The sequence below is a fragment of the Semicossyphus pulcher genome, unplaced genomic scaffold, assembly GCF_022749685.1.
Source record: "Semicossyphus pulcher isolate SPU_LCO1_2020_fin unplaced genomic scaffold, fSemPul1.0.p SCAF_11, whole genome shotgun sequence".
Lineage (NCBI taxonomy): Eukaryota > Metazoa > Chordata > Actinopteri > Labriformes > Labridae > Semicossyphus > Semicossyphus pulcher.
This window is the reverse complement of record NW_027211615.1, coordinates 18534800-18562223: the sequence shown is the minus strand read 5'-3', so window position 1 is coordinate 18562223 and position 27424 is coordinate 18534800. Positions and strand designations below refer to the sequence as shown.

The following is a 27424-nucleotide window of genomic DNA, read 5'->3' as shown; positions in this document are numbered from 1 at the left end:
GATTAGAAGCTTGGAAAGTCGATATTGGAGAGGATATATTAGAAGAAGACTGGGAAATTGCATGCTTAAAGGCACAACAAAATACAATTAATACAAAATTAAAATTGCTCCAATATAAATGGCTAATGCGAACTTATATCACTCCAGTGAAATTGAATAAAATCTATCCTAATATTCCAGATATATGTTGTAAGTGTTTAGAAGAAAAAGGAACATTATTCCATTGTGTTTGGGAGTGCTCAAAGGTGCAGTCGTTCTGGCAGGCAGTGACTGGGACCATTTCCCAGATTGTGAATAAAAATGTTCCCCTGCAAGCCAAACTTTGTATCCTGGGTATATACCCTGAACATTTTGCTGTAAATTCTAAACAATCAGTATTGATTGATTTTGGGCTACTCCAAGCTAGAAGACTAATTGCTCTTTTCTGGAAAAATACGCAAGTGCCCTCAGTAAAGATATGGTTGAAGGAAATTGCAACACACCTTGCATTGGAGAGACTTACATATATTGTTAGAGGGAAAAGAAAACAGTTTCTCAAAGTATGGAAACCTTTTTTGGAATATTTGGAAGATGAGAATGTTACAGTAACTTGAACACCATCACTGCTGCTTTTTCTGTTATTTCTGTTATTTATTTATTTTGTTTTTATTTACTTCTGTTATCACTGTATTATTTGTATTATTATTTTCATTTCCCCCTTTTTGTTTTTCTCTTTTTTTTCACGTTTGTTTTGTTGTCTAGTACACTGATGCATTATTTATAATTGCTTTGGTCATTGTTATTTGTAAGTGTCCTATATGTAAAAAAACGCAATAAAATATTGTTTAAAAAAAAAAAAAAAGAAACCATCTAGTTAAACTGTGAAGGTTTGACATAAACTTCATTGTGATGTAGTCTGCATTAACAGCACGTTGCTTACATTGTGTCATCTTTAAATATGTTTGAAAATGACGCCCATTCTGAATCTCTTTATCTTTGTATTGATAAGGGCAATCCTCAGGTAAATGTGTGTTAAACTCACAGTAGCACTGAAGTGCTAATAGAAGAGGTAAAGGAACTGGAAGTGGCAGTGTTACCTTCACGTACTGACATTTCAAGTACAACTGAGATAAGAAAGGCAAATAGAGAAACGTAACTCGATAAGAAACGTATAAAAAAGTATGAAAATAAATATACAGACAGAAACTCTTAAAAAAAAAAAAAAAAAACAATATCTTCATGAGTTCTTGCTCCATCAGCTGTAACCTCCATAAAGTTGTTTCTGTTGCGGCTGAATTTAACAGCCAGATGGTTTCCACTCACAATTTAATTGTTTTGTTTTTCAGGGTTTTTTTTATATAGAATCCTGCTGAGCTGCATGATTGTGCAGGATTTTTTATAGCAAATCTTTTTCCAAGTCCTCACATGTCACCACATTGGTTCACTCAAATACTCCTGTGCAAAGGTAATGGTTTTAATTAGATATGCATAACAATGCTGGACAACATTTGGACTGAGCTCTTTAAACTTGAAACAACAACAAAGAAAGAGTCATAAAAGTCTGAAATAAACCTCCATAAAGTTTATTTCTGAGACGCCGCGCTGACTGGAAAGGAGACTTCTCGCTTGGCACCTATTTTGCTTTCTGGAGCGTTTTATTGAGCGGATGCTTCCCCCATTAATTTTATTAGATGCTAATTACAGAGCCAAAAACATTCAGCAGGGAAATTGGCCGTGTGTGAGCAACAAATATAAACTCAACTTTTTACACAAACAGAGGCTCAGTATTTCACTTTGTGTTTCTCAGGCTCCCGTCTTCTCATTTGGACAGAAAAGTGTCTTGGGTAAAGAGTCTCATAATGAGTCCACAGTGTTCTGTGTACTGTATGTGTCTCCATCAGCTGCTAATTGGTTAATTAGAGTGTGGATGTGTCATTAGACTGTCCGGGGGATCTGCTGGTGCTGAGAGTTTATTCACCAACCAACTCAGAAGATGCTCTCTTAGAAGAAAATTTTAAGGATATATATACTATGTGTGTGTGTGCGTGTGTGTGTTCCCATTTCCTCCTCTCCACATGTGACGCTGAGCTCAGAGGAGGGAGGAGAGCGCCAGGGCAAACTGTTAACTCAACCCAGCCAAGTGGAATAGCTCTCAGACAAATGAGCTGTAATGACAAGGAGACGCAGGGGTCCAGTTCGGCTCACACTGTTTCTGTCTTGCTTACACACACACACACACACAGACACAGACACAAACACACAGCAGCGGCAGGAGGGGCAGGAGGGGCAGGAGGGGCAAAGGAGATAAGAGTTTGAGTATGCAGCAGGTTTACGCCAGTGTTTCTGCGCGAACATTTTATCTGTGTGATCCTTCATTACACCGGATCACTCAGTTTAAAGCTCAGAGAACAAGATTATTTCAGACCCTTTCGTGTCCTCAGCAGGATTTATGCTGCTCTCTACATCATGTTGGAATGGAAATATTTAACGTTATCAACCATAATGCAAGCCAAAATAAAACACTGCTGGTGTCTAGATTTCATTAGATCAGCCCGCACAATAGCTCAGCTTGCATCCTCAGTTTGGAGACAATAACACCAGGCTGTCCTGTGAGGTCCAAAGCCTCAGGGCAGGACATTCATCACTTATTCACACCTCTGCCAGCCAGCAACTCCTCTGAGAGCAGCTGCACTACAGTAAAAGCAGACCAAGATGATAAGCTTTACAATTCTTTATTTTTTTGTCAGCACATGACATGAATATATGGATGCAGCGGTTCACCAGAGAATTGGATTTGTTCTGGAGATTTCACTGATAAGCTGCAGGAATATCCAAAACTCACACTTTTTTGTCACTTATAAATGTTACATGGAGGCTGTAAATCCAGATTACATAACCTCTGGTCTGAAAGTCTGCAGGGCTGCAGCTAAAGCTAAGGTTCAGTCCGTTTGACCTTTTGACTGGTGACTACTGTCAGCCTGAGATGCAGAGGAGGAGAGAGGGAGGGAGGGATGACGGTTTCCCTGGCTGGAGCCTGAAAACTTGACTCGCTCTGCTCCCTGAGCAGCAGCTCTTGCTCAGACCCTAAGCCCTGGTTTTGAGGTATCTGTCTCTTGTGTCTCGGTCTCCATACAATTCATGGAGGGGGAGTCAAGTCTGTATGCACAGATAGAGACAGATTTAAATACAGTACTTATATTAAAGTATAATCGTAGTTTAACAGTGGCAGACCTGAGTAAGAAGCATGGCACTTCCTGTAGACCTTTGTGCTTTACAAAGTAGCAGTTTTATGAACTTGGTTATGTGTTTCCTTTAAGCCTGTTGTTGCTCAAAAGTTGTGCTTTTTAGAGTTTTCCTGAATGTGGAGAGGTCAAAAATATAACAAAAGGTCAGTAAGAATCAGGAGAAGCTGTGGGTATAAATGCTGTCAGGAACAAAACGAGCTGTCAAGACTTGGTTATCCCTTCATCCCCAACCGCTCATCTCTATCCTTCTATCCTCCATCCCTTCATCCCTCTACCCAGCTCCCATCAAACCTCCAACTGACTGACAGCCGTCCCTGTGAGGCTTCGTTTCTGAGCTGAAACTTACACATACACACGAACACACCTCAACCATCTGATCCGATGCTGTGACTCCCCGTCAGCGGTGCTGCTCTCCTGTGTTGTTGCGTTCTGACAGGCCGGTGTTGGGTTGTGTTAGCTTGTGAATGTGTTCAGAGCTTCAGGGGTTAGAGCCGCACAGCAGCCTCAACGTCCAGATGTGGACTCTCCCTGACGTGTCTGACCAAGCAGAAAGCTCTGAGAACAACCTGCACATGTGCACCAGGTGATAACAAAGACCTGCATGTGCACAGAAGAATAATTCAGCACGCTGAAGCAGCATGTGGAAACGTTAAAGTTGGTCTAATGAGACACTTTGTCACATGGTCGGGAATTTAGTATTTCTACATCCTCCATGTTTTAAGATGCAATTGAATTTTGTTTTTGTGAACCAAATGAAGAAATAGTGAAAAAGAAACTTTAAACAGCAGATCATTGATTGATGTACAAACAGATTAAGGAAAGTCCAAAAAATCACACAAACACAGAAACTTTGCCAATTTAATTGAGGCAGTCAATATTAACAAATTGAAACAGCTAATGTGATGAAAGAAAAGGAGATGAAAAGAGATGAAAAATATAATCCTAAAAGGCGCAGAAAACATTCAAACATTTAAAACCCAGTAAAGTTAAAAACACAAGTGATGAAGAGAAATGGAGGCAAACACGTACAGCAGTAGCAGCAAACTAATCATGAAGAACAAAAGCAGAACAAAGTCAATATAATGAATGTGTGTGTGAATGTGTGGTTGGAGGCTCAGAGGAGGGAAGACAAAGAGCTCGTTTCCTCTTAAGAACAGCCGCTGTAGCTGCGACTGTCCTATAAAACTGCACTCTCATTTATTAGCTGTGTATCAAAGGTCTGTTGGAGGTCTTGAGGGCCGTTTGAGGCTCACAGTCTGGGGCGTGATGCCAGGAAGCTGTGAAAATGAGCACATGATGGGAATGGTGTCAACAAGGATAATTTCAGGCTCCTCCTCAAATTCAAACATCTTTTACTTGCTGCCAGAAAGGGCGGCAACATGCACGACTCCTACACCTTCCACTTTTTGTCATGATAGACCTTTTCTTGGCTCGGGTACCAGACCTTCATCTTTGCAGTGACACTGTCACAATTTCTCCTTGAGCTGTCAATTTCTTTTTGCCCTTCAAAGAACACATACTTAAAACCTTACTGTAGTTAAAGAGCCGGCCAGCTTTAAACTGTCCACTAAGTCTAAGCTGTGTGTCCACGATGTGTCTGAGACAGTCCTTACTGCTCTGTGTTTGCTCAGCCTCACTAAAGCCCATTGTAGATTTGATCTTTTCTCGTCTTTTACCCTTTTTTTACTTTCTACAGAAAAGCTCTCTTTTAATAGCTTTACAATAAAAACAGAAGCTTAAAAGAAAAATATAGGACAATAGTTTTTTAACAGAAAGAAGCAGAAGGAAAGACAGCCGTCTATGGATGTGTCTGACAGGAGAGTCTGTGTGGTATCGATCACCACAGATTAACCAGTGTTAAACCTTGGTTTGGAGTGCAACAAGATTAGCTCTCCCTCCCTTTCCCATGTTTTATCTCCCCTTTCTTTCTCCCCTCCTCTCTCTCCTCTCACTCTGTCTCTATCTCTTCCCTTCCTCCTCTCCTCTCCCTCCCTGGCTCTCCTCCCTCTGCCCACCTTCCTGCTGCTTACAAACACACAGCTCATTTCTGTCTGCCGGCTCGTCGTCTTGTCCGCTTGTCACTGGTGTCTTTATCCAGCAGCTCAGAAAGCTGGGCAGCATCCAAACGACTGGCAGCACCATCAGTCTTTGTAATTGAGTTATACTTTCCTGTTTAAGTAGTTTCCTGTGACCAAGAGGAAACTTTTCTATTTTGCATTTTGTTTTGCATTTCCAGACAAGCGTATTGACTCAGGGAAAGCCAAGGCCGCTCTGAATTCAAACCAGCAGACTTATAATCTGTGGCTGCTTGTGTAAGTCAGCGTTCACGCAGACGATCAAGGTTCCTGTCAGGAAATTGAAACGTAACAAAAGCAACAAGCTACAAAACATGACACCTGTTAGTCTCTGCAGCACTCTGGCGTCTCAAAGAGGCTTTGATTAAATCTTGGCTCTTATAAACTTGTGGAAACGTTCCCTGATGGCTGCTTTCTCCCATCTCTTTCCTTCCTTTGTCCTCCCCAATCATCCTCCTCCTCCATCCTCCTCCTCCACCTTTGTCCTCCAGGTGTAGCGGAGGTGATAGTGCTGGTGGGAGGGCGTCAGACGATCGGGATGAACCAGCGCTCCCTGACAGCAGTCACCTGTTTCAACCCCCAGAACAGTAAGTGGTACCCGCTGGCCAGCCTGCCCTTCTACGACCGCGAGTTCTTCAGTGTCATCTCGGCCGGAGACAACATCTACCTGTCAGGTGAGCTACATGTACCGCAGCACAATTGTAGCTTTTGTAGTCATTTAGTGGCACAGAGCAGGAGGACAGTCCATGTCATGTGTTTATCACACTGCAGTAGTGAAAGGTTACTCCTGTACTGTTCTGTTTACCTTCTGAGGAGCATTTATCTGAACTTGACTTTTTGTCTCTCTCTGGCTTTACAGTCGCTGCAGTGTTGTGCAGTTTATTTAGTTCCATAGTGGCACACTGTGCACTCTGTGACTCCCTCTATGAGACACCTTTAAGTTGTTTCTCCAGAGACAGACTGAATTTCTCTCTCCACGCTCCATTTGTGCCAGAATCCTGCAATCGTGGAAATGCAGCAGGATTTGTCCTGCGTGTACCTTTCCTCTCCCTCTTTTCATATAAATGTAAATTTGTGTTTGGGCATTGGAACAGGTCTGCATGTGTCCGCTGGGAGTCAGACAGCCAGTGGAGAAATCAGAGGTGTTGTAGTCAGCCGATCAACAGGCTCCGGTCTGTAACCTTCCTCAGACTCCGAGCAGGGTCACTGAGTCACTGCTGGTGTTACCTGTCAAATTGCACAGCTAACAGGGAGCTGGAAGGGAGCTGGAACAAACGCAATTTAGATGGCCTATTTTTCAATATATGAATCATCCTCGCATCTGGTGGTAAAGTTTTACATGTATACATTAGCTCCTTGAACTACATTTAGTCATTTAGTTTTCTCTGTTTAGGACCCAGATAAAGTTTCTGAGTGTTTTTAAAAGGTCCCTGGTTCCCTGGGAAAGTTCCTACAGTGTAAACACTGTTAATATCACCGGGCATACCCACTAAATATCCCTCATGCTATCTTTCAGGAGGCACAGAGACGGGTGTGATGGTGGCTGACATCTGGTGCTACATGTCCCTGCTGGACAACTGGAGTCTGGTGTCCCGGATGACAGTAGCTCGCTGCAGACACAACAGCCTGGTGTACGACGGAAAGCTGTACACCATTGGAGGAATGGGAGTATCAGGGAACCTGGACCACGTGGAGAGGTGAGAGTCACACAACATCAACAGCAGCCTGTCTCCAAACAACAGACACCTCCAGCAGCTCCCAGCTGGTGTCTGAACAGTGAGGACAGTTCTAACTCTGATGTGACAGCCATCTCAGAGAGTGTGTGCAGAGGATTCTGCAGAAAGTTGGTGGATGCTGAACGATCCAGTTTGAGCAAATATTCACACTGTGAGGGGAAACGTAGCAGAAAAGTGTTCAGACAAGTTTATTAGCATTTTCTGTGAGAGCAGAAAGGTGCAGAGGAATGAATCTGAGCCGGAGTGTATTAAACGGTCACAGCTGTGAGCACCTCTTACTTGTTCATGAGTGAGAGGATTTGCTTTTAAAGAGCAGAGTGGCGTAATGTGTCTGATTCCATACACTTCAGCATCGACACATTGCTGACAATTCATGTGAAAGTCGTCCTCTGTGGCCTTTTCAGCCACCTCTTTTCTTCTGATGTTTTCCTCAGTTTCAATAGTCTGATTCATATCTCTTGACTTTTATTTTTCTGCTCCTCATTTCTTTCTCTAACCTGGTCTGAGGAGTTTGTTTCAGCAGAGAAGCTTCCTCCTCCTGCACGGCAGAGCGAGAGGAACCAAAGCAATCAAAAGAACATTACTGGGTATATTAGAGCAGGCCGCTGCCGCTCATTACCTAGCAGATCAATTGATCTCCAAAGCAATGCACAAATGAAACAGGCTAATTAGATATTTCCCATAATGCTGCCCCACAGTGTCGTTATGACGGGTAGATGGAATATTTGCCCTATAATGGATACGCATTTGATTCCTCTGTCTCTGAGCTGCTTAATTTGAGAGCTGCCGGTGCATCGAGGGAATCAGGGCTCTGAAGAAATCAGTGTTTCACTGTGTGATGTGTTTGTATGTGATTGTCTGTCTGTAACCATGAAGCTTCTCTGAGGCCCACAGCAACTGGACTCAGTTATCAGCACCGTAAAGCTTTAACCTACTTTGCCTCTCTCCAAGAACTGCCAGAGGCCTCCTCTGCTTGGTATCACTGCACTCGTGCTGCACTTACAAAGGCTGTAACAGTGAGGGAGAAATAACCCACACACTGAGCAGAATAGTTGATCTCCTAATAGTGAGCAAGAAAATGCATGGTGCGCGGGCTGAAGCAAACCATTAGTAACACAAGGTCAGGGTCGTATTCAGCGGCCTGATCATTTAAAAGCTAACGGGTCTCTCAGGCTGTTTGGGCAAATTGTCATAGAAGTCAAAGGGTTCGTTTCTCAGCAACTCAGGCTTTTAGTTTGTCTTTGTGGAGCGAGAGGTAAAACAGTCTGAAAATTGAAGCTGTAAAGACTCACGATTCTTGGAATTGAATGCATCAACACATTGAAGGTGATGTGTTTTTAGAGCGGTCACAGACTGGAGAGTTTATGCATGATAGTCGTATAAATGGAATTATTGTAAATAATTTTCTAGCTTTTTCTATGGTCATGACTGCAAATGCATTATTCATTGGTTTTCATTTAACATTTGTTATTTAGAAAGTACCTTTTCTCCTGACGAGACGTGTTGACCTGCTGTGAAAGCCTTTAGCAGCGACTGTTTTGATGAATTGTAGATGAATCAGCTGGAAGAGCAGTCAGTGTGAGCTGCATGCATCTTTATGGAGAGAAGAATATCTTTAAACTTTATTAAAAGTGAAGAACAAAGGAGCTGTAAAGGTTAGAAATATTTATTATCCTGCAGATAAAACCTGTTTTGTATTTGCAATATTCTCTGAAAATATTCTTCACCCTGAAGTTCAGGTTGTGAAGAGGAGACGTCTTATATTAGGAACATGTTGTGTCCTTGTAGCAACTTTAAACATTTAGATGCCTGTAGGCCACCAGTGATGAAGCACCAGTCTCTTTGTTGAGTCTGTGAAGCAAAGTTAATGTGGTGTGTTCTGCTGAATTTACAGTCAAAGTTAGTCAGAGACTTTTCTAGTTTGAACACATCGGTCTCCCTCAGCATAGTTTCATGGTATTCATTACAACTAATGGCAATATGGCCAAGCTTCAATTCTCCATGTGCAACCCAAAATTTATCTTTACTTTACTTTGGGCAAAAATCTCACAGCATAAAAAGCCCTCTCTGTGTAACGATATAAAATGTATTTAATACCCTTATAACCTTGGCAAAGCTCCCGCTCCTACACACAAGTGCCTGAGGTTTGCTTCTACACGCTTTGAAGCATCTTTTTGACCTTCTTATGTAACTCAGCTACTCTGAACTGCTCTGACTTTAACTGAAGAAGACCATAAAGTTTGTGTTTGAGTCATTGCTGGAATCGTTACACAAATCTCAGAGCTGTTGAAGATGATCAAGATCTCTTTCAGGTCATTTCTGAGCACAGTTGTTCCTCGCTGCTTTGATGAATGAGCCCCATTAACTGCTGATCCTTTATGTTGTAGCTAACCACCGGATTTGGCAGGTGTGTCTCTGCTATGAGACTCAGTTGGCTCAGCTACAGCTCAGCATTGTTGGGCCAAAACTCTAAAGATAGTCGAGACTCCAGCAGGGAGGCAGCCAGTCTGCAGCAGGACTAAACCCTGGCCAGAGGAGATAAGGGACTGTTACTCAAACCTCCACACGAGGAGGAAGAGCTGCACAGGTGTCAGTAGCAGTTGTAACATGAAGAGTTAATAATGTTCAGAATCATTAGTCAGTGTGTGTGAGTGGCTGCCGTGTTTGATATGCAGATGGCTGGTGGGGATTGTATCTGAAGGCTGGGGAACAACATGAAACACTGCGACAGACAGAGTTGATTTGCTCCGCTCAGAGAGTAATTGATGCAGAGATTGTTTACACACACAGCTGATCTTTTTCAGCCTGCGTCTCACCTGTTTCTCACCTGTACTTCTTGTTCCTCCTGTGTATGTAGGCATGTATCCCTCTGTGCACACACTGTATTTCTATGCCTGCAGACATCAGCCTGCTTCAGCCAGGGCTCCTCACCTCCCAGCACCCTCACTCCTAATCTGCAGACCTTCCTGCCTCCCTCACTCCCTCATCTCTCCGTCCATCTCACTGAGGGTTTCACGCTCCTAACCGTGAAATTCACCCACATTCACAATTATGTCTTCAATCAGAGCCGTCTCAAAGCTGGTTGGAAGCTTTCTTTGGGAACAGCAGGAGGTCCAAATCAACACTCAGAGGAGCGAGCGGGCTCGTTCCTGTCTCCGCTCTCACACTAATGACTGACAGAGTTTTAGGGACCGGTCGCGTTCGGAGGCTTTAACTTGCAGTCAGGTACCCTGGGCCCGCTCGCTCCTGTGCATGTTGATCCTTTGACAAACCAATATGATTGCAGATATTGAATAATTCATGGGTGTCTAATGATGTGTCAATCACAGATGGTTTTGTTTTTATTTATTGCACACTGTGGCCAGGTTTGTGCGTCCTATGAGCTCTACTGCAAGTTAATATTGCATGAAGACTGTTGGCAACATGACGCTGAGTACAGCAACTTTCTCATCAGGGATGTTTGCTGTTTGCTGACAAGTCTGGAGGAGAGAGGAGCAATTTGCAAAGATCATGTTCTCTGGCTTTTTTATGGCTTTGGAAACTAAAACGACCTTTTGGATTATAGAACATAAAAAATGTGTCTGTGAAAAGCTGAGGAGAGAGCTGCATTGTTTATGTGTTGTTTTCAGGCTCATTAACTGGCACATTTGTTGTTGCTCTATAAGCCTCCCTGCGCTTTCCAGCTATGTGTTCTTATTGAGGAATCTGTATTCGCAGTTGTGTCGAGCTGATTTCTGTTTTCTTCCATCCCCCTAGGTTGTTGAGCTCCTCTTGAGTGTTCAGCCTTGCTCTGACTTTATCCTCCTCTTAACACAGCCTTCCTCCATCTCTTCTTAGAGTTTCACTTTTTCCATCAAGTGGTGTTTAAGTGTTCACCAGCACAATGGGCCATTTAAAAAAAATGGTGGTTCTGTCTGATGCTGGAGGCCAATTGTAATGCCTCTGAGAGCTTGTCAAGGAGCATTGAATTGCTCTGTCATGGTTGAGTTGATAAAATTTCCCAAAGAAGGTACAGTGAGATGGAGATTCCTGCCGGAGGTTTCATCAGGCCTCACACTGAACACAGTTGAAGTCTTTTGTGGGCTGCTTCATGAACTGACAAGTCCTTAACTACTCGATGTCTGCGGGTGGTTTTGCACACTGGGGTGCCAGTCACTCAGAGAGAGGTCCCCTTCTGTGGGACACCAGGGGTGGGAGAGACCCCACGTCGCTCTCATGGAGAAGAGGCTCCAGCTTCTCTTTGAGTTGTGGTGAGGAATGGTTTGTCTCCTGTTTGCTGTGTGAGGCTCTGACAGGGATCTGCTCCTTTGTCTGCAGGTGTAGAAGCTGTCAGCCAGCCAGACAGAGAGGATCATGGGCGATGTGGTCCATTCAACCTTTTACAGCTCACATACAATAACTATACACCTTTAGGTATTACTCTCTGAATGCAGGAAAGACACATACTGCATGTATACAGACAGCTCTCTTTCATGTACAGCACAAAAGAAGTCCTTCCCCAAGCCCATCAAGCCTCTCTACAGCAAAAATGAACTGTTGTGCATGTCTTTACATGTTAATGTGAGTGTCACTGTGTAGATCTGTTTCTAGTACTAGGTCATACCATGCCTAGAGCTAGATTAGGATGGGGTAAAGGTTGGTGTTGGGGACAGTCAGCCCCAGTAGCCCCTGCAGCATTGCACTGTGTTAGGGGACAACGGGCTCCTAGAGCCCCCCTGCTGAGGTGGTTCCCCCCCTGCAGAGCTAATCCCCTTTTCCTCAGGATTAACCAACTTCACAGCTAGGGCTCCTCCTGCGCTGTCAAGGCACCGGTTCATCCTCCGACTCTCCGCCCACCACCACCCTCACACTCCAAACACACACCCTCATTCCCCTTCTGAAGTGTCAGTGTTGATTTTCACTGCTCACTTCTCTGTCTCAGTGTCTGTATGTCGCTCTTTGGACCACAGCTCAGTATTACTAAAGCGTTCTGCAACTGTTACTACTAATTTACTGACACACATGTAACTGGGGTAGTCTGCCGGTCCCGGCCACTCTGCGTTGTGTTCGGGGGGCGTGCAACGAACCACTGGAAACTGACCATTCTTGGCGAACTCAGGTTTATTGCAGTGAGTTCAAGCAGAGCAAAAACGCTGTCAGGCTTCCTATCTTCACAAAGCACGCCTCTCACAGTCATGTTCAGTGCAGACTCATGTTAACACAGAGACTAAATCAAAATGTGTATAATCATGTAAATAAAATAAAATATAAACAAATTTGTGTCTCTTCCATGACAGTCAATCACATATAGTAAAAAATTGTGCATATAAATGAAATGAACCATTTTTACCAGCACCCACAGCAGTCATACTACTGTATATATAGTCACTTAAAGCAGAAAACCATAAGTGAAAAGAAAACACATTTACTGAACGTGGTATTGGAAGTAAACCATATGTACACGTACCTGCAGTGAGTTCAAGCAGAGCAAAAACAGGCCTCTAAAAATATGCTTTTATGTCGTGTGTTGACAGGGAGAAGCCTCCTCTCATTTCTGTGGACTCTATAAACATGCAGTCATTTTCCAGCTTCTCTAGCTCTCAGTGAATTTAAGGCTCCAGGGCTGAAACAGAGTTCAAATCAGGCAGATCATCACATCTCTCTCATGTTTCTCTCTTCCTGCCTCCTGTCCTCCCTGTTTTCCTCTTTCAACACCATCTCTCCTCTCCTGCACCTTCCTTCTCCTCACAGCTCTGATTATGTGGGCAGGAGATGATGAGTGTATTTGGGGCGTGTGAGGCCGGCGATGTCGAATCTAGAGAAACATCGGCGAGCAGCAGCAGCTGTGCCTGAGGATGGTGTTAGTGAAAGGCAGAGAGAGGCTGCAGGTAATGAGTAGTACGAGCTGTATGTGCTTCTCCTTCATTGATTAATGATGGGCTGGCACTTTAGACAATTTCCGGCCTTTACCAACAGGCAAGTCATTTTTCTCTCCTTCTTTCTGCTTCTGTGGCTTTTTCTCTTTTCTCTCTTTCACCTTCCATCTCTCTCTGTCAAGAACACACAGGCAGACACACATAAAAAACTTCTCTTACCTTGTATCCCCCTCTTTCTCTTATGTAAGTATGCCACCCAGTCCTTCGTGCAGGCAGTCAGGTTGCAGCAGTACATTACTGGCTAATTATCAGGTTAGGATGTGACAGATGCAGCCGAGATGGTTGGCAGCCAGTTTGTTGTCCACCCACAGGAGGAAGCAACAGCTGACCTTTAGAAAGCACAGACCGGGCAAACCATCACAATATCCAGACGCCAGCATACAGGGAGGGATCGACACTGGAGGTGGGAGGGTTAGTTGGTATATATAGATTTGTCCTGTGTGTGCTTGTGTGTGTCAGCCAAGGTGACGGTTCTCACATCTGCACAAGAAGTGCAGAAGCAGTGTTATTTTCAACTTTAGTACCTGTCTTTATCGTGCATGCGTGCATGCGTGTTTGTCTGTGTGTGGTGTCTACATCTCTGTCTGTGTTATTAGCCTGAAATGTGCTACAATCCATCAGAGTGTGTGTTCTTGTGTGTGTGTGTGTCTTTTGGCTGATCTTAACTTCAGTCAGACGCACAAACTCCAAGGCTGTAGTTATGACTTCCTATTAATTTTTTATTTACAAAAGCAGTTGTTTTTTTTGTTTTTTAGGCCTCACAGTTTCTGTGATGAGCTCTGACACACAGATGGCAGCTGACACAACTCAGATAGACTCTCACTCCTTCTCCTCTCCAAAATAGATGTTCTCTCTCCTGTTCACTTTTATGTGCATCTATTGCCTGACTTGACATTTAAATTAATGCAAAGCATGTTATCACCACTCTCTTCTCCTAGTTTTCATCTCCTCTCCTTTACCCCGTCTCTCCCTTCACATTTCCCCTGTTCCTTGCGGTCTTCCTCGTCATCTTTTCCAGGTGTGAGTGAAACATTTTGGATGAGATTTTAGCAAATTTGCAAAGAAGCAGGATGTCACAGTCGAGTGATTTCAAATCAACACACACAGTCTGTATCAGCAGCTTCTTTTGTCAGAACCGCCTGCATGCATCGTACAAATGTGCAGCTGAATCTGCTTTAAAGTGAAAGTTTAACAGACAATATTTACATTTGTTTTTTCTGTTCCCAGGATGCTTTGGAGTATTTTATGTTGCTGTTGGTATTTCCCCTCCTAATGAGCATTCTTGGCAAACATGAAAAATGCTAATGTCAGCAAATGATGTCTAATTTAAATGTTTTGAACGCCCTCCAGGCCGGAACTGATTCACGTAGTAGCCTTGTTTTCTTCAAGCCAGATCACAACTTCTCACTATCTATTGAAAGCTACACTGTGAGCATGGCAAAAAATCTACACAGACAGAGAGAGAGAGGCTTCGTGCAGGTGAGATAGATATCTGCAGAGTTTCAGGGATTAATGTGAATTTGTAACTTGAGGGCAGGACGTGCTGTTTGATAGAATCTCGAGCATCAGCTTCTCTCTGCAGGCGATGAATGAAATGTGTTTTTTAAACCAACTTTCATTATATTCCAGTACACACACTCTTAAACTTAAAGGTTACAGAGCTGCTGTTGTTGAACTGTGTGGTGGAAGCCTTTTGTTAGCGCGTCTTTCCTGTATGTGCATCATCTTCCACTACGAGCTGTTTGGCTTTTAATAGCTAGTGTTTGGGATACTGTAGCTGTTGTTCAGCAGTCAGTGTTTGCATGCTGTTCCAGTGTTGTTGTATCTGCAGCATGATGCAGCTCTTCTGCTTCTTAATGGATCTTTTTGTCAGTGTTGAGGTGTATATAGTCAGTGAGGTTTTGTTACGTATCTGTGTGAGGTTGTTTTTCATTCCTCCTAACTCCTCAGTTTCTCATTTTATAGATGCTGTAGTTTGTATCTCAGAGGAAATGGATATGTGTCAGTATCTCAGAGAACAGGAAGCCCATTTATTTTAGCTTGTGTGTGTGATCGTGTGTGAAAGAGAGGTATGGAGGAAAGCGTGCTTCATCATCCACACTCCCCTGCAGGTAAACATGTTAGTGAAATGGCTGTGAGGCCTCGGGTGTCCTCCACATCATTAGATTGTTTATGGAGAGAAATACAGAAATCAAGGGCATGGGCGCTGTAGTTTAATGTAAGTGAATGCCACATACATACTGTCCTGCTGCTGGACTCACTGGAGAAAATGTGTTGTGTTGGATGTAATTCTTAATTTACACTCTGCAGAGCAGGAAAGCAGGTGTGGAGAAGACAAATCCATCTGCTGTCAACATAAACAAACATGGCAGGTGTGACTGTACATTTCCACGGTAACCGTCTAATTTCACCTGTTGTTATTAAACATGATGTTTGTAAGCAGACGGGTCGTTTAGAACAAAGATCAGAGAAACATCAGCTGGTTTTCTTTCACCAACACAGTCTCACTGCGTGGGTCGCTCTTCCACCTGCAGACGTCGACTTACACTTGTGATTTGTTGACATGTCAGCCGCAGTGCTGCTGCCAGCATTCACTTGTTTTTCTTTATCCAGATTACAGATTCAGAGGCAAATCTGAAGGTCTGTCCTCTTTCTTTCATTCACAATGTGTCTGCCCTTCATACCCGTCTCTCTCTCGGTCTCTCTCCTACATAAAAGAACCCAATCCTACATTGTTTGTTCTGCTGTAACCCTGCAGCCTCATTTCTGAGATGATTGTCCCTGTGTGATGAAGCGAGCCTGTCAGGAGCTGCAGACGATGAAGTGACAATGGAAATGTGTCTGACAGAGAGCTTCAGAGGAAAGAAAAGGAGAGAACGCAGTGTTTTCTTTTCTCTCTCTCTTCTTCCTCGTCTCTTCTGCCCTGGAGATACAATCAAACCATAAACACCCACTCTGAGGATCTTCTTCCTGTCAGTCCTGATGTCACACTTCATTTTAAATGCTTGATGGTGAATCACACGTGTAATGAATACAATCAGATTCATGACCTCTGAGATTGTCTGAGACTGAGTTTCTTCTGACCTGCACGTGTTCCTCTTCATCAGAGCTGCGGATACATTTGACAGCATGAGAGCTGTGCAGTGTTTACAATTATTACAACCTATTTCTTGTTCCACTTCTTATTAAAGGGGGTGGGGTCTTACGTAAGGCCTCTATTATCTGAGAGTTAAATAATAATGGTGACTGCTCATTGAGAGATTTCTGTATTACAGTTCTGACTTCCTGTTGTTTTTCACTGCTCAGAAAAGTGATGTACGCTGAATATTCATCGTAGTTCTCGCTCTGTTTTTGGCCGCTACCAACTACTGCAAATGTTCACCAGCTTGTCAGTCATTTTGTCTGCCAGCTGTTTGGTGCTGGGCAGGTAGTGCACACTGTTACTAACAGCTTTTTTAAAAGCAGCTGCATCCTGAAGCAAGATTAATGAGAACAGTGAGAGTGAACCAAAATTGTTGAAGGCTGTGAAATCCAAATCATGAGCTGAAAGATGCTTAAAGACTGCAGAGCTGATGGGAACTGCAGAGTTGGTTGATAACTCTGTGGGTTTAAAAATAATGAGGCGTGAAGCTACTTTGTAAGAACTTAAATATCTGAATATCTTGAGAAAAACTTCAGATTTGAAACCATATTTGAGGATGTGACTGATGTTAAAATACCCAGCAAGAGATTACATTACATATTCCAGCTCACTTTAACAGTAAAGAGTCTGTTTGTTCTAGTTGTTGTCTCTTCTCATCATGAGCAGCTGTTTGCAGGAGTCCTGTTGGCCTTGTGTCGATCCCTTAATCAGCTTCACTCAGCAGTGTCTGATCCTTCATTTATGAACCTTCCTGATGTGGTCTGAGAGGTAATCACAACTGCCAGAGAGTGAAACACGTGTTAGTCCTTCTTTCTCAGCAGTGTGTGTGTGTCTGTTTAAACAGCACTAATCTGCCCTCTTCAGTGTCTACTCCACCTCTCCAACAGTGAGTTCTGTGTCACCTCTCTCTCAGACTGCCTGTTGATTTAAACCCCTCCCCTCAGCAGCTGATGCACAAACATTATCAGACCCCCAGAGAGAGTTTTCCCAAAGGCTAATCCACCCGTCTCCTCTCACACTTTATGTAGCCACCTTCTCAGAGCAAGGTGGATGCAACCAGCGCTTCCAGCGGTCATTCAAACTTCAAATATCACAGGAGCTGCAGAAGAAAAGCATCTGACAAGAAAAAACACCTGTTTGACTTTGGCAGGTACATCTGATAAAATAATGACAAGTAAAAAAAAAGTAGACACCTGTGTACTCGCTCAGATTGATGAAGGTCGTTGACTACAGTGAAAAAAATCATACTTCGATAAAATCTGTTTTAATGACAGTGTGGGACTTTACTCTTTATTTAAGCGTCTGATGTGTACGGCTTGTCGTCCTGGGGGACGCTGGCTTCAGTTTTTCATGTAAAGGTGTTTTTCGTCTATAACAAAGAGACTACCTTGATCAGGACGGCTCACTTTAGTCTGAATAGATGTGAGTTTTATTCACAGATCCAGGATCTGTTTGTGGCTCTTTAATGAGGCCTTCTCCAGCTGGAAGGCTGTCGGCTGCTTTGATCAGTGGCCCTTGGACACAGGATTACACTGCTGACACACCACGCTAATGGAGCCAGAGGGCAAATATCACACACACACACACACACACACACCAAACATGAATGAAAAGTCAAGAAATATACTTAAAAATATGCACAATCCCATCAGCCAGTGTCTTGTGTGTCTTGTGCACGTTGTGTCAGGCCCTTTCATCTGCAGCGTCTGTTTGTGTCTGTTTGGGTCGGCTGAGTTTTAGTCTCGGTGTTGAAGTCTCTGCCAAAGACGGCTCAGTGAGAAAGGTCCAAAGCTCGGCGCTGACACACAGCCCAACTCTAGAGACTAATGGCTTGTAGCTCCCAACATATGTTGCTTTGTGTAATTGCTTTAATTGCTGTCATTGTACGTAATGGTTGGTCTTTTCCCTCTTCCCTGGTGGTCTCGGCATTCTGCTAATTATATGTGTCAGCCCTGCAGCCAAAAGCAGCATTTCACTGTGATTCCAGCGCAGTGGGAACTTTAAAAATGTCTGTAACGGTGTTCAAAATCTGATCTAAAAAATCTCCCTTTTCCTCTCCAGGTACGACACCATCACCAACCAGTGGGAGACGGTCTCTCCTCTTCCTAAGCCGGTCCACTCAGCAGCAGCCACAGTGTGCGGAGGGAAGGTCTACGTGTTCGGAGGTGTGAACGAGGCCGGGCGCTCGGCGGGGGTCCTCCAGTCCTACGTACCTCAGAGCAACACCTGGAGCTTCATTGAATCACCTATGATAGGTAAGACAGGTGACAACACCCACAGCTGAACCCTCTGACAGTTTCACACATACAACACAACATAGAGACGTTACGTCCTCAGGGACGTGTTGCCTTTGTTACCTTCACCTTTTGTAACATGACAGAGCTGTTGTCTCCTCTTTAAACCAGTGTGTACCAGGCTGTGGTTTGATGTTCCCAAACGTGTGGTTCCTCTTTCCTCATTATGTTTTTTAAAGTTTAAAGAGAATTACCCGCTCACCAGCTAAATTGTTCTCCTTCACGTCATGAATATTAGTTTGTTTTTTATTAGTAATAAAACACCCAATCTGGAAAAGGCTCATATTGTAACATCATTACTGTAAACATTTATATGCACGCAGGCCTTTAATCTTTGGTCAATGATGTCCTGCTATCTCTTTAAAAAGCAATAAGTAGTTTTGGGGCCTCCACTATTGTTGATGGTTGCCTAGCAACAATGGTCTCACAACTCTACCCACTTGAACACCTTCATGTCGTGTGCTTGACTTCTCCTGTTGAAACCGTAAAGTCCTGTTTGCCATTTCAAGGTAAAATCTTGTCATACAGGAGACGACTGTATGAGGGTGAATCTTTTGTTGGTGCTTCATGTTCACTTTGCACTTCATACACAGAGAATCTCCTTCAGACTCATTCATGCACAAGTGTGGACATAACATTTTCACCTGTTGTTCACTTTTATGTGTGAGGTGAAGATAAGGCCAAACTATTGATAAGAACGTCCCACAGCTCTAAGTAAAAGACATAAAACAACCTTTAATGTGAAGTAGTCTAAACAACAGTCTCCAAATTAGCTTTACATATTATTATTATTATTATTAAATATTAACACTCCTGTTGTTTCATCCCATTATGATCCTACTCAGATTTTCCACTATCCCCACTCTTACAATGTTAATGCTATCATTGTAATGAGCAGACCAGCTGAAATGGTAGGTGGGTGAGTCTAAACCCTCTGACGTGTTATTGGCCAAACTCTGTAGTTATTCACTTCACAAACCTGCAGCCACATTCCAGTGGGAGCCACCGGGGACCTGTGAAGGACGCAGCAACAGAAGAAACACTTTAACCAAGCTGCCAGAACTCCAAGGTAGCAGGAAAAGCACACAGTGTACAACTCAGCGTGACTCAAAACACTGACAGCTGTGTTCCCGTGCAGAGATGTTATCCACAGGCAGGTCTTTAACTAAAATACATCCTCCAAAGATGCAGCTCAGAGATGATTATCGATACGAACTTGAAATATAGGACTACAGCCAGTAAGCTTAACATAGCCTAAAGATTGGGAAATAGCAGCCTGACTCTGTCGCAAACCATTTTCAACTCTACCTGGCACATCAATAAATAATAATTTGGTCTATGTTTCCTGTCCCTTTTCGCTCTGCCCCATTACAAAAATATGCATGCATCAGCTGTGTGGAGAATCCGGGAAGTTATTGGTTCAAGTGAGAAAGAGTCGACACAAATCAACCATTAAAATGACGTGCTGTCACTTTTACACTTCAGTTTTTGTTCTGTTTAAACAGAGACATCGACGTGTTCATTACAGGCGCTGATGGGTGTACTTTGTCACCCTTGATCAGAGGCAGGATGACCATTTCTAGTCTTTATGCTAAGCTCAGACTAGCACTGGGTCAAAAATGTGTTTGAGTTCAAATGTTGTTCTGGTGTCATTAAAGCTCCAGCGTGGAGGCTCTCCCCTCAGCTCTGTTGCCCAGAAACTTGCTCTCTGTTATTAGTGCCTTTTCAGAGCAAGACAACTGTGAGCAACATTATGATGATGTAACGTTTGGTGAAGCTGAATGGTATTAAAGGGCTGGCAGAGCAGCTGGCAGAGGAGAGAGGAGAGACACACACATGTAGAGAGACACACACACACACAAAATCTCCTTACCTCATATCAGCTACACATCCCCCGGGGGTACCATACACGTACACACACACACGATCTATGTACTGAGACAGGCATGTGTCTGCATGCTGTTTGTGTGAGTGTGAGTGTGTGTGTGTGTGTGTGTGTGTGTGTGTGTGTGTGCGTGTGTATCTGCATGGACCATCTCCCACATGAACTGCCAAAGGGTTTCACAAACACTTATTAGTGTGACATGTTCTCTTACCCTTAATAGAATTGGCCTCTTCATTAAATGTTTTGATGGATTTACAGCGTATTCAAAGCATTGCACGCTACAGGCTTCTTTATTTCTAAACTTAAGCCACCTAGATATGCATGTTTTTTTTATTTTTACTTTAGGATTTCAGAAAGGGATGTTTTTATAAACAAAATCATAGTTACTTTCACTCAACCAGACAGTCTTCTTATCAGCATCTTTACAAACATGGCAGATGTCAGACTTCAAGAAGTAAAAGTCGTCCTAACTTCTGTAACTCTTCACTCATATTGTTGTTTTTTGACCTGCTCACTGCATGACTCAAGGGAAACATGTCAGTACATCAGGCAACTGCAATTTGTTTAATGCTCTTGTGTATGACCAGATAACTACAAAACAAAATACATTTCAAATGATGAAACAACTGATTCTAAAGTCTCTAAATTAATGATGTCCGTCGATCACATCACATTTTAGAAAATGTAGGCCCTGGCTGCTTTAAACTTCAGAAAAGGTGTAAAAGAAAAATCTACTTTTATGTAAAACAATCAAAACTGTTGGAAGAAAAGTGTTTTAATGTAGGACCTCATCAGTTTTAGACAGAAGCTTATAAAGAGAGCATCCATGACTCTTTAAAAATACATATAAAAAGTGACCCGCTATCACACATACATCACATCACTCTTCGGCACACCCAGTTGCAAACACACACACACACTCCACCCAGCACCCTTCAGTGTCCACCCAGCATGCGTCTCCTGCTGACTGATGGTTCTCCATCGACTGGTCGGCTTCGGGGACTCGAGCGTCAGAAGCTCTGAGCACAGACTGCTCTATTGGGAAATCGACAGCAGAACAATGAGTCGCACAAATGACACACAGGCCAAACAGGCACAGCATGAGAGACATGATGGAGGAGGAGGAAGAGGAGGGGAAAGAGAGGGAGTGAGAGTGGTGGAGAAGATGTTTCCATAGATACCTAACAGGTCATCTTTCAGAGGAGAATCTCTTGTTTCTGTTGATGCTGTCCTTGACCTCAGCCTGAGGGGTCACAGACTCTATGACTCAGCTGTTTTATCAGAGTGTGAGAGGCTGTGTCAGCCCGTGTTGCCCCGCAGGCTCAGCTGTTCTTCTATCACCACAGACGTGTTCAAACCTTCCATTATTCATGTTTTATGTAGAATGTGGTCACTAGTTGATGTTTAGGCTGAGTTTTTAACCTCAGAGCTGCAAATCCAGACAAAATCCTCTGTGAGGCTTAAAGAATAACAAGATTCTCCTCATTTGGTGAGAGTTTCTGTGGGAAAAGAGAGAAAGGTTTTTCCTTTGAGAGCGTCCTGTTATTATTCTGCCTCAGGCGCCGAGCAGAGAGAAATGAGTGTTCTGTGTTTTTGAGACCAACACAAAACATCATGTACACACACACACACACACACACACACACACACACACATACTGGGAAAGACTGGCAGCTGCATGTCAATGAGATGAAGACGTAGAAGAAGAAAATGAACTCGTCAGGCAGAAAGTGAGGAGGACCAATCAGAGCAGCTCGTTTCTCAGGGCAGAAACTGAAGCTGACGCCTCAGAGGGAGCAGCAGACGCTCAGACTGGATTTCAGTGTAAATGACTGCATTGTTTTCATATAAAACATGAAGTCATTGAGAGTCATTTGTTTCTGTTTGTGTGTTCTGATGGTTTTGTGTTTCTGTTGGTCAGAAAGTCCATCACTTTGGTCTAAACTGAAACATCTCAACAGCTCTGGAAGGATTACCATGATATGATGATCAGCCACTTATAGTCCCAGAGGATGAATCATGATGAGTGGGTTTTATGCATCAGGCCCCTTTTCCTTTTATTAAGACTGTTATAAGGTGAAAGCACCATTCAGAGTGTCAGTGTGCGGGGCAGCAGGAGCACCTCTCTCCTCCAGAGGTGACCTGTTCATTAAACATGTCGACTCCTCTCAGCAGCTGGGGGACAGCCAGAGAAAGGAGGAGGTGGTTCTACAACACGAGAAGCCATTATTGAGGCGTCAGACGTTACTTCTCCTGTTTGCCGCCTCCAATGAGGGACGTCCGTCCACTGTGGCAGCAAACAGCGAGGACGGCGGCCAACTGTCGGTGCATTATTCATGCTGCTTGTAAAGTGTCCAGCTGCAGTCTGCTCAGGAGAAATCCTCTTCCTCTTCCCACACAGCAGGGCCGCTGCTCACAAGCTGCAGGTTTCCAACGGCATCGTTCTGCACAAACCGCTGTTTCATTTAGTTTCCCATCATCTGTAATTCTACAGAGGAGCTGCTTCAATGCCTCTGTTTTCCTCATGTGCTGTATACTGCATCAGATGAATTATACAGTCTGCACTATCTCACCTGTTCACTCATGTATTTCCAACACATGCACAGTGTTTTTTCCTGTTATATTTGTCTCAGTAAATCTATGGACGTGCCAGAGGGCGTAATGAAACTGTGAATTATTGGGACTTAGGTAACTCTTTTATATTGCTGCAGAGCTCAAACATATTGTGGAGCAGAACCCAAGAAAGCCACACTGATTCATGTTTTCATTAGTTTCCCATCTATTCTGTGTTTTTTCCAAAGCAGTCTTGAGAATGACACATACGATGAATGTTTGCATGCAGCCTGGAGACCGGAGGGGAAAATTAAAAATAAAAAGCAAATTGATGCCATTACAGTGAATGTAAATTTTTCCTGTGTGAGATAATGACATTCAAACAACAGCTCTGTGCTTTAACAAATATCTCTCCTCTTCTTCTCCTCTGTGTCTCTCCTTCTCTCCCTCTCATGTCTTTAGATAACAAATACGCCCCTGCAGTGAGTCTAAACGGTTTTATATTCATCCTGGGAGGAGCCTACGCTCGAGCCACCACCATCTATGACCCAGACAAAGGCAACATCAAGGCTGGTCCCAACATGAATCACTCTCGACAGTTCTGCAGGTGAGACACTGTTGAGAGACACATGGAAGTTTATGTGGAATGCATAGACTGTGTGTAAGAAGTGGACGTTAGCCTCTTGGCTTCAATAATGAAGACAACTTGAAAGGTCCTCAAACCTTCACTCTTTCTAGCGGCCAGCAGGGGGCGCCTCCCCTGGTTGCAAAAAGAAGTCTGATTGTATGAAACCAGATGGGATAATAACCATGTTTCTCATTAGATTACTTGCCTTAGTTAATATTTTCTTCATGAGTTTAAGGTCTCAATTGCCAGTTTTCAAGTCTTCTTCAATAAAGCATGATGTTAATCTTGAAAATAATGTTCCCATTAAGAGAAAGTCAAGTATAAGGCAGGGAATGCTGTAGAAATTTGTACAGTTTGTGGACACATAATTATCTGATAAAAGGAGAAAAATGAATATTGGCAACAGTGGGATCACATCCTAATATACCTCTCAGCTCATCCACTGAGGTGTGCAGTTTGCAGGATAATGAACCCCTGCTTTTCAAACTCTTTCAATTTATTTATTTATTTTTGCCGGAGCCGAGAAAGAAAGAAGCAAATACATTTGGGAAGCAATTACAGACAGTGATCTTATGTGTGAATGTGTAACATAAATCATGTTGTCAGAGTTATTGATAAGCTGCACCAGCACACACCAGGCAGCTGTTCTGCTACATTTAACTAAGTCTGACGAGAGAGAGGAAGAGATGCAGGAGAGGAGGGAGGACAGTGAACGCAGCACAGAGCTGCTGAAGACAAAACACACAAACACTCAGAAACAGAACTATCTCCAGTGTGTGAGGATGAAGTCTAGCAGGGTCGTCGTGCAGGAGAGCTGATATTCTCCCTCCGCTGCGTCCGGCTCTCTGCAGGCCTGCACCTCCCCTCTGTTTATCAGGAGGAGCAGCTCCAGGCTTTGCCCTGCACGCTCTCTGTTTTGGATCAGCTGTGCTTTCTCTCTGAACAGATTTAGGCTTCATGTAATAATCTGTTTCAGTCCCAACAGTCCTGTGAATTTGTGGCAACAGGACTGCATGTTGTTCACTGTGTGTTTGAGCGTGCACCTTATGTAAATGCATTCAATAGGAGTACAAAGCTCTAATCAGCTTACAGCTTTTAATCCTCTCTGCACTCAAACTCCTGTTTCTGTTCCTCACATCAAATGAGCACATTTGTACAGATATTTGTTTTTTATATTTGTTTTCTACCTACATCTCTACCGCCATGTTGATGGTATGTGTAAAGGCATGTCCCCTAGCGAGACAATCATCATGTTTTTGGGCATTTTCTCTCCTGTCTGGCTTTGTTTCTTTAACCTGATAACAATAAGAGCAATATTCCTGCTGCTGTGAGTCACAACTATCTAATATCAAAGCCACATTAGCTCCCTCACTTGGATATTGTAGCTGCGTTTCCACTGCATGTACTTACTCAAGGGACTAGGGACCTTCGGATTAACTCAGTTTATTTCCATTCTTTTCATGTAACCTACAAGTGGATACCTGTAGATCCCAAAATGTAAAACTTTTCCTTTATGGTTTCTGGCTTTTCAATGGAGATAACTGAAATATACAAAACTCTGTCTGTCCTTGCAGCGCTGTGATCCTAGACGGGAAGATCTACGCCACAGGAGGCATCGTGAGCAGCGAGGGTCCCGCCCTCAGCAACATGGAGACCTTTGACCCCTGCACCAACACGTGGACGCACCTGCAGTCCCTGCCTTGTCCTCTCTTCAGACACGGCTGTGTGGTCATCAAGAAGTACATTCAGAGCAGCTGAGGGCAGCTGGGAACAGATCACACTGGGTTTGATGTCAAACGCCAGCTGAGCTCCGGTTTGTGTTTGTTTATTTCAATACATAATGTCCTAAATGTAATGCACATAGAGATGCTGATATGTGGCCTCTGTTTAACCTTTCACCCTAATGCCAAAGTTTGGTGTCAAGAATGTGGCAGATTGTTCACATTATAATTGTTTTCAAAGGGTAATCTCTTTCCACTGGATTCAATTAACAACCACCTACTGAGAAAGTTAAAATCATTAGTCACTGTACAAAAAACAGAAACTTCCTGAAATGTGGACTGTAAATATACATGTTTTCTGTCCTTATCATTGCAGGTGTTTGACATTTGCAGATAACAGAAGTAATTAACAGACTTCTTGCCCTGGGCCAGCACCAACAGATTAACTAGATCTTGCTCGGGGAGACTCGAGCCTACGTGTTCTTTGAGAGGAGCTTTGGCGACATGCACTCTTTTGTTCACGCCTGCTAGAAGTTCCAGGAGGACGACGCTGCCAAACTCTTCAGATAGCTTCAGCTGTGACACTTTGCTACAACAGTGGACTGGTATTCAATGGCCTGAAACTGAGGAAGTTTGTCTCCAAGAATGAGGACAGGTGTGTGACCAAACAGCAGCCTGCAAACAGCGTTGGTCAAAGGCTCTCAACAACCAGCCATTATTATCAGCACTCAAGGGTATCATAGCTGCTATTGTGGGGTTTAGAGAAGAAGGCAAACAGATGCTAATCGATGCAGGAGAAGAATAAATCACTGTTGTGATGAAATTCAAGAGGATCAGACACCCAGTAATTTAACTGTGGTCTGATGGAAAGCATGTTTGTATTTTAACGATTCTTTGGCTGAGCTTTTGTGTAAGCGAGAGAAAATATCAAACTTGAGATTTATGTGCTCTACTTCCTCTTATACCCAAAAGCGATGGATCTAAAACACTTAAGATGACAATCAGCGCAAATTACACCACTTTAGTATCTTTTGTCATTTGTTTTTCTTAGTTGGCAGCCAAAGATGGTAACTGTACTTATCACTTAATAACATTATTAGATCATACTACACATTGTTACATTGTTTCGTAAAGCAGGATCATCATGTTTCTGTTTTCTTTCTCTTGTGTGTCTCCAGAAGCCTTGTGAAGCTGGAGAGCCTCGAGGACACTTATATCCTGGACGTCATGATGACTCCCTGTCAGACAAACATGGCTGCCCAGCAAACATCAGTCCTGAGGTCCTCCATGCCAACGACAGCTATGCAGGGAAGGCAGCTGAGGTCTGGAGACTGGGCGTCATGCTTTACACCGTCCTCATGGGGCGCTACCCTTTCAGTGACGTTGAGCCCGGCTCTCTGTAAAATACAGGGGCCACTTCAACATCCCCGAGACGCTCACACCCAAGGCCAAGTGCCTGATCCATGACATCCTCAGCTGGACACCTGCAGAGTGTCTCACCTGCAGAGTGTCTCACCTGCAGAGTGTCTCACCTGCAGAGTGTCTCACCTCTGCTATGAAGAACAGACTGTGAGAGACGCAGCTCTGATAACAGACTCTGGAGGAATAACTGTCATCATTTCAATCTGCCAAAAGAAGTCCTATAAATGTAACGTTTGTGTGTTTACTGTGGGAAAAAAGAAAAGAGACGGCTGTCGGCGACTACTGAGAAAGACAATATTGAAGGAGGCACATGAAGTAAACACTGAACAGAACACATTATGGGATACAACAGTGTTGATGGTGAATGGAAAAGAAAATGTCAACAGACTGTGACAGTGATGAGGCAGAACACTTCAATCAGGTGTCACGGTCATTCGTGCGGTCCCGGTCACCTTGTTTAACTTCACCATCTGTGGAAATGTTCACTTATAACAGCTCAGTTGGCTCATTGTAAGAAGGGTAAGAGTTAACCGTTGCTATGGATACAGCTCCAACTGTAGAATCTAACAGACTCTATTTTTAACAGAAGAAATAAAATCATTTCTAAATTAATAAAAATGATTTCAAATCAATATTTTCTGTCAGATCATTGATTTCTTTAGTAAGTAGCCCTGTAATAAGCAGGATGATCTAAAGTGAGCGGCATGCTGCTGACTGTACCTGGTGGATTATCACCTGGTCATGACACACGATGAAGAGTCCATCAGAGTTTTCTGCTTTATTGTTGTAATGCTCCTTTTGCCCCTGAATGAATTTACCCATGGTCCCC

At 43.4% G+C, this 27424-nt stretch overlaps 1 protein-coding gene across 1 annotated transcript in view; it reads left to right on the top strand.

The window, feature by feature from the left end:
- LOC138612971 (kelch-like protein 29) overlaps positions 1–27178 on the top strand; it is a 127142-nt gene extending 99964 nt beyond the window's left edge. Inside the window, exons 10-16 of the mRNA XM_069686518.1 lie at positions 5791–5973; positions 6816–6996; positions 18154–18347; positions 23287–23431; positions 25027–25265; positions 25550–25828; positions 26352–27178. Coding sequence (XP_069542619.1) covers positions 5791–5973; positions 6816–6996; positions 18154–18347; positions 23287–23431; positions 25027–25210 — 887 coding nt within the window. The 3' untranslated portion in view covers positions 25211–25265; positions 25550–25828; positions 26352–27178. The remainder of the gene's footprint in view (positions 1–5790; positions 5974–6815; positions 6997–18153; positions 18348–23286; positions 23432–25026; positions 25266–25549; positions 25829–26351) is intronic.
- Positions 27179–27424: the final 246 nt, after the last annotated feature.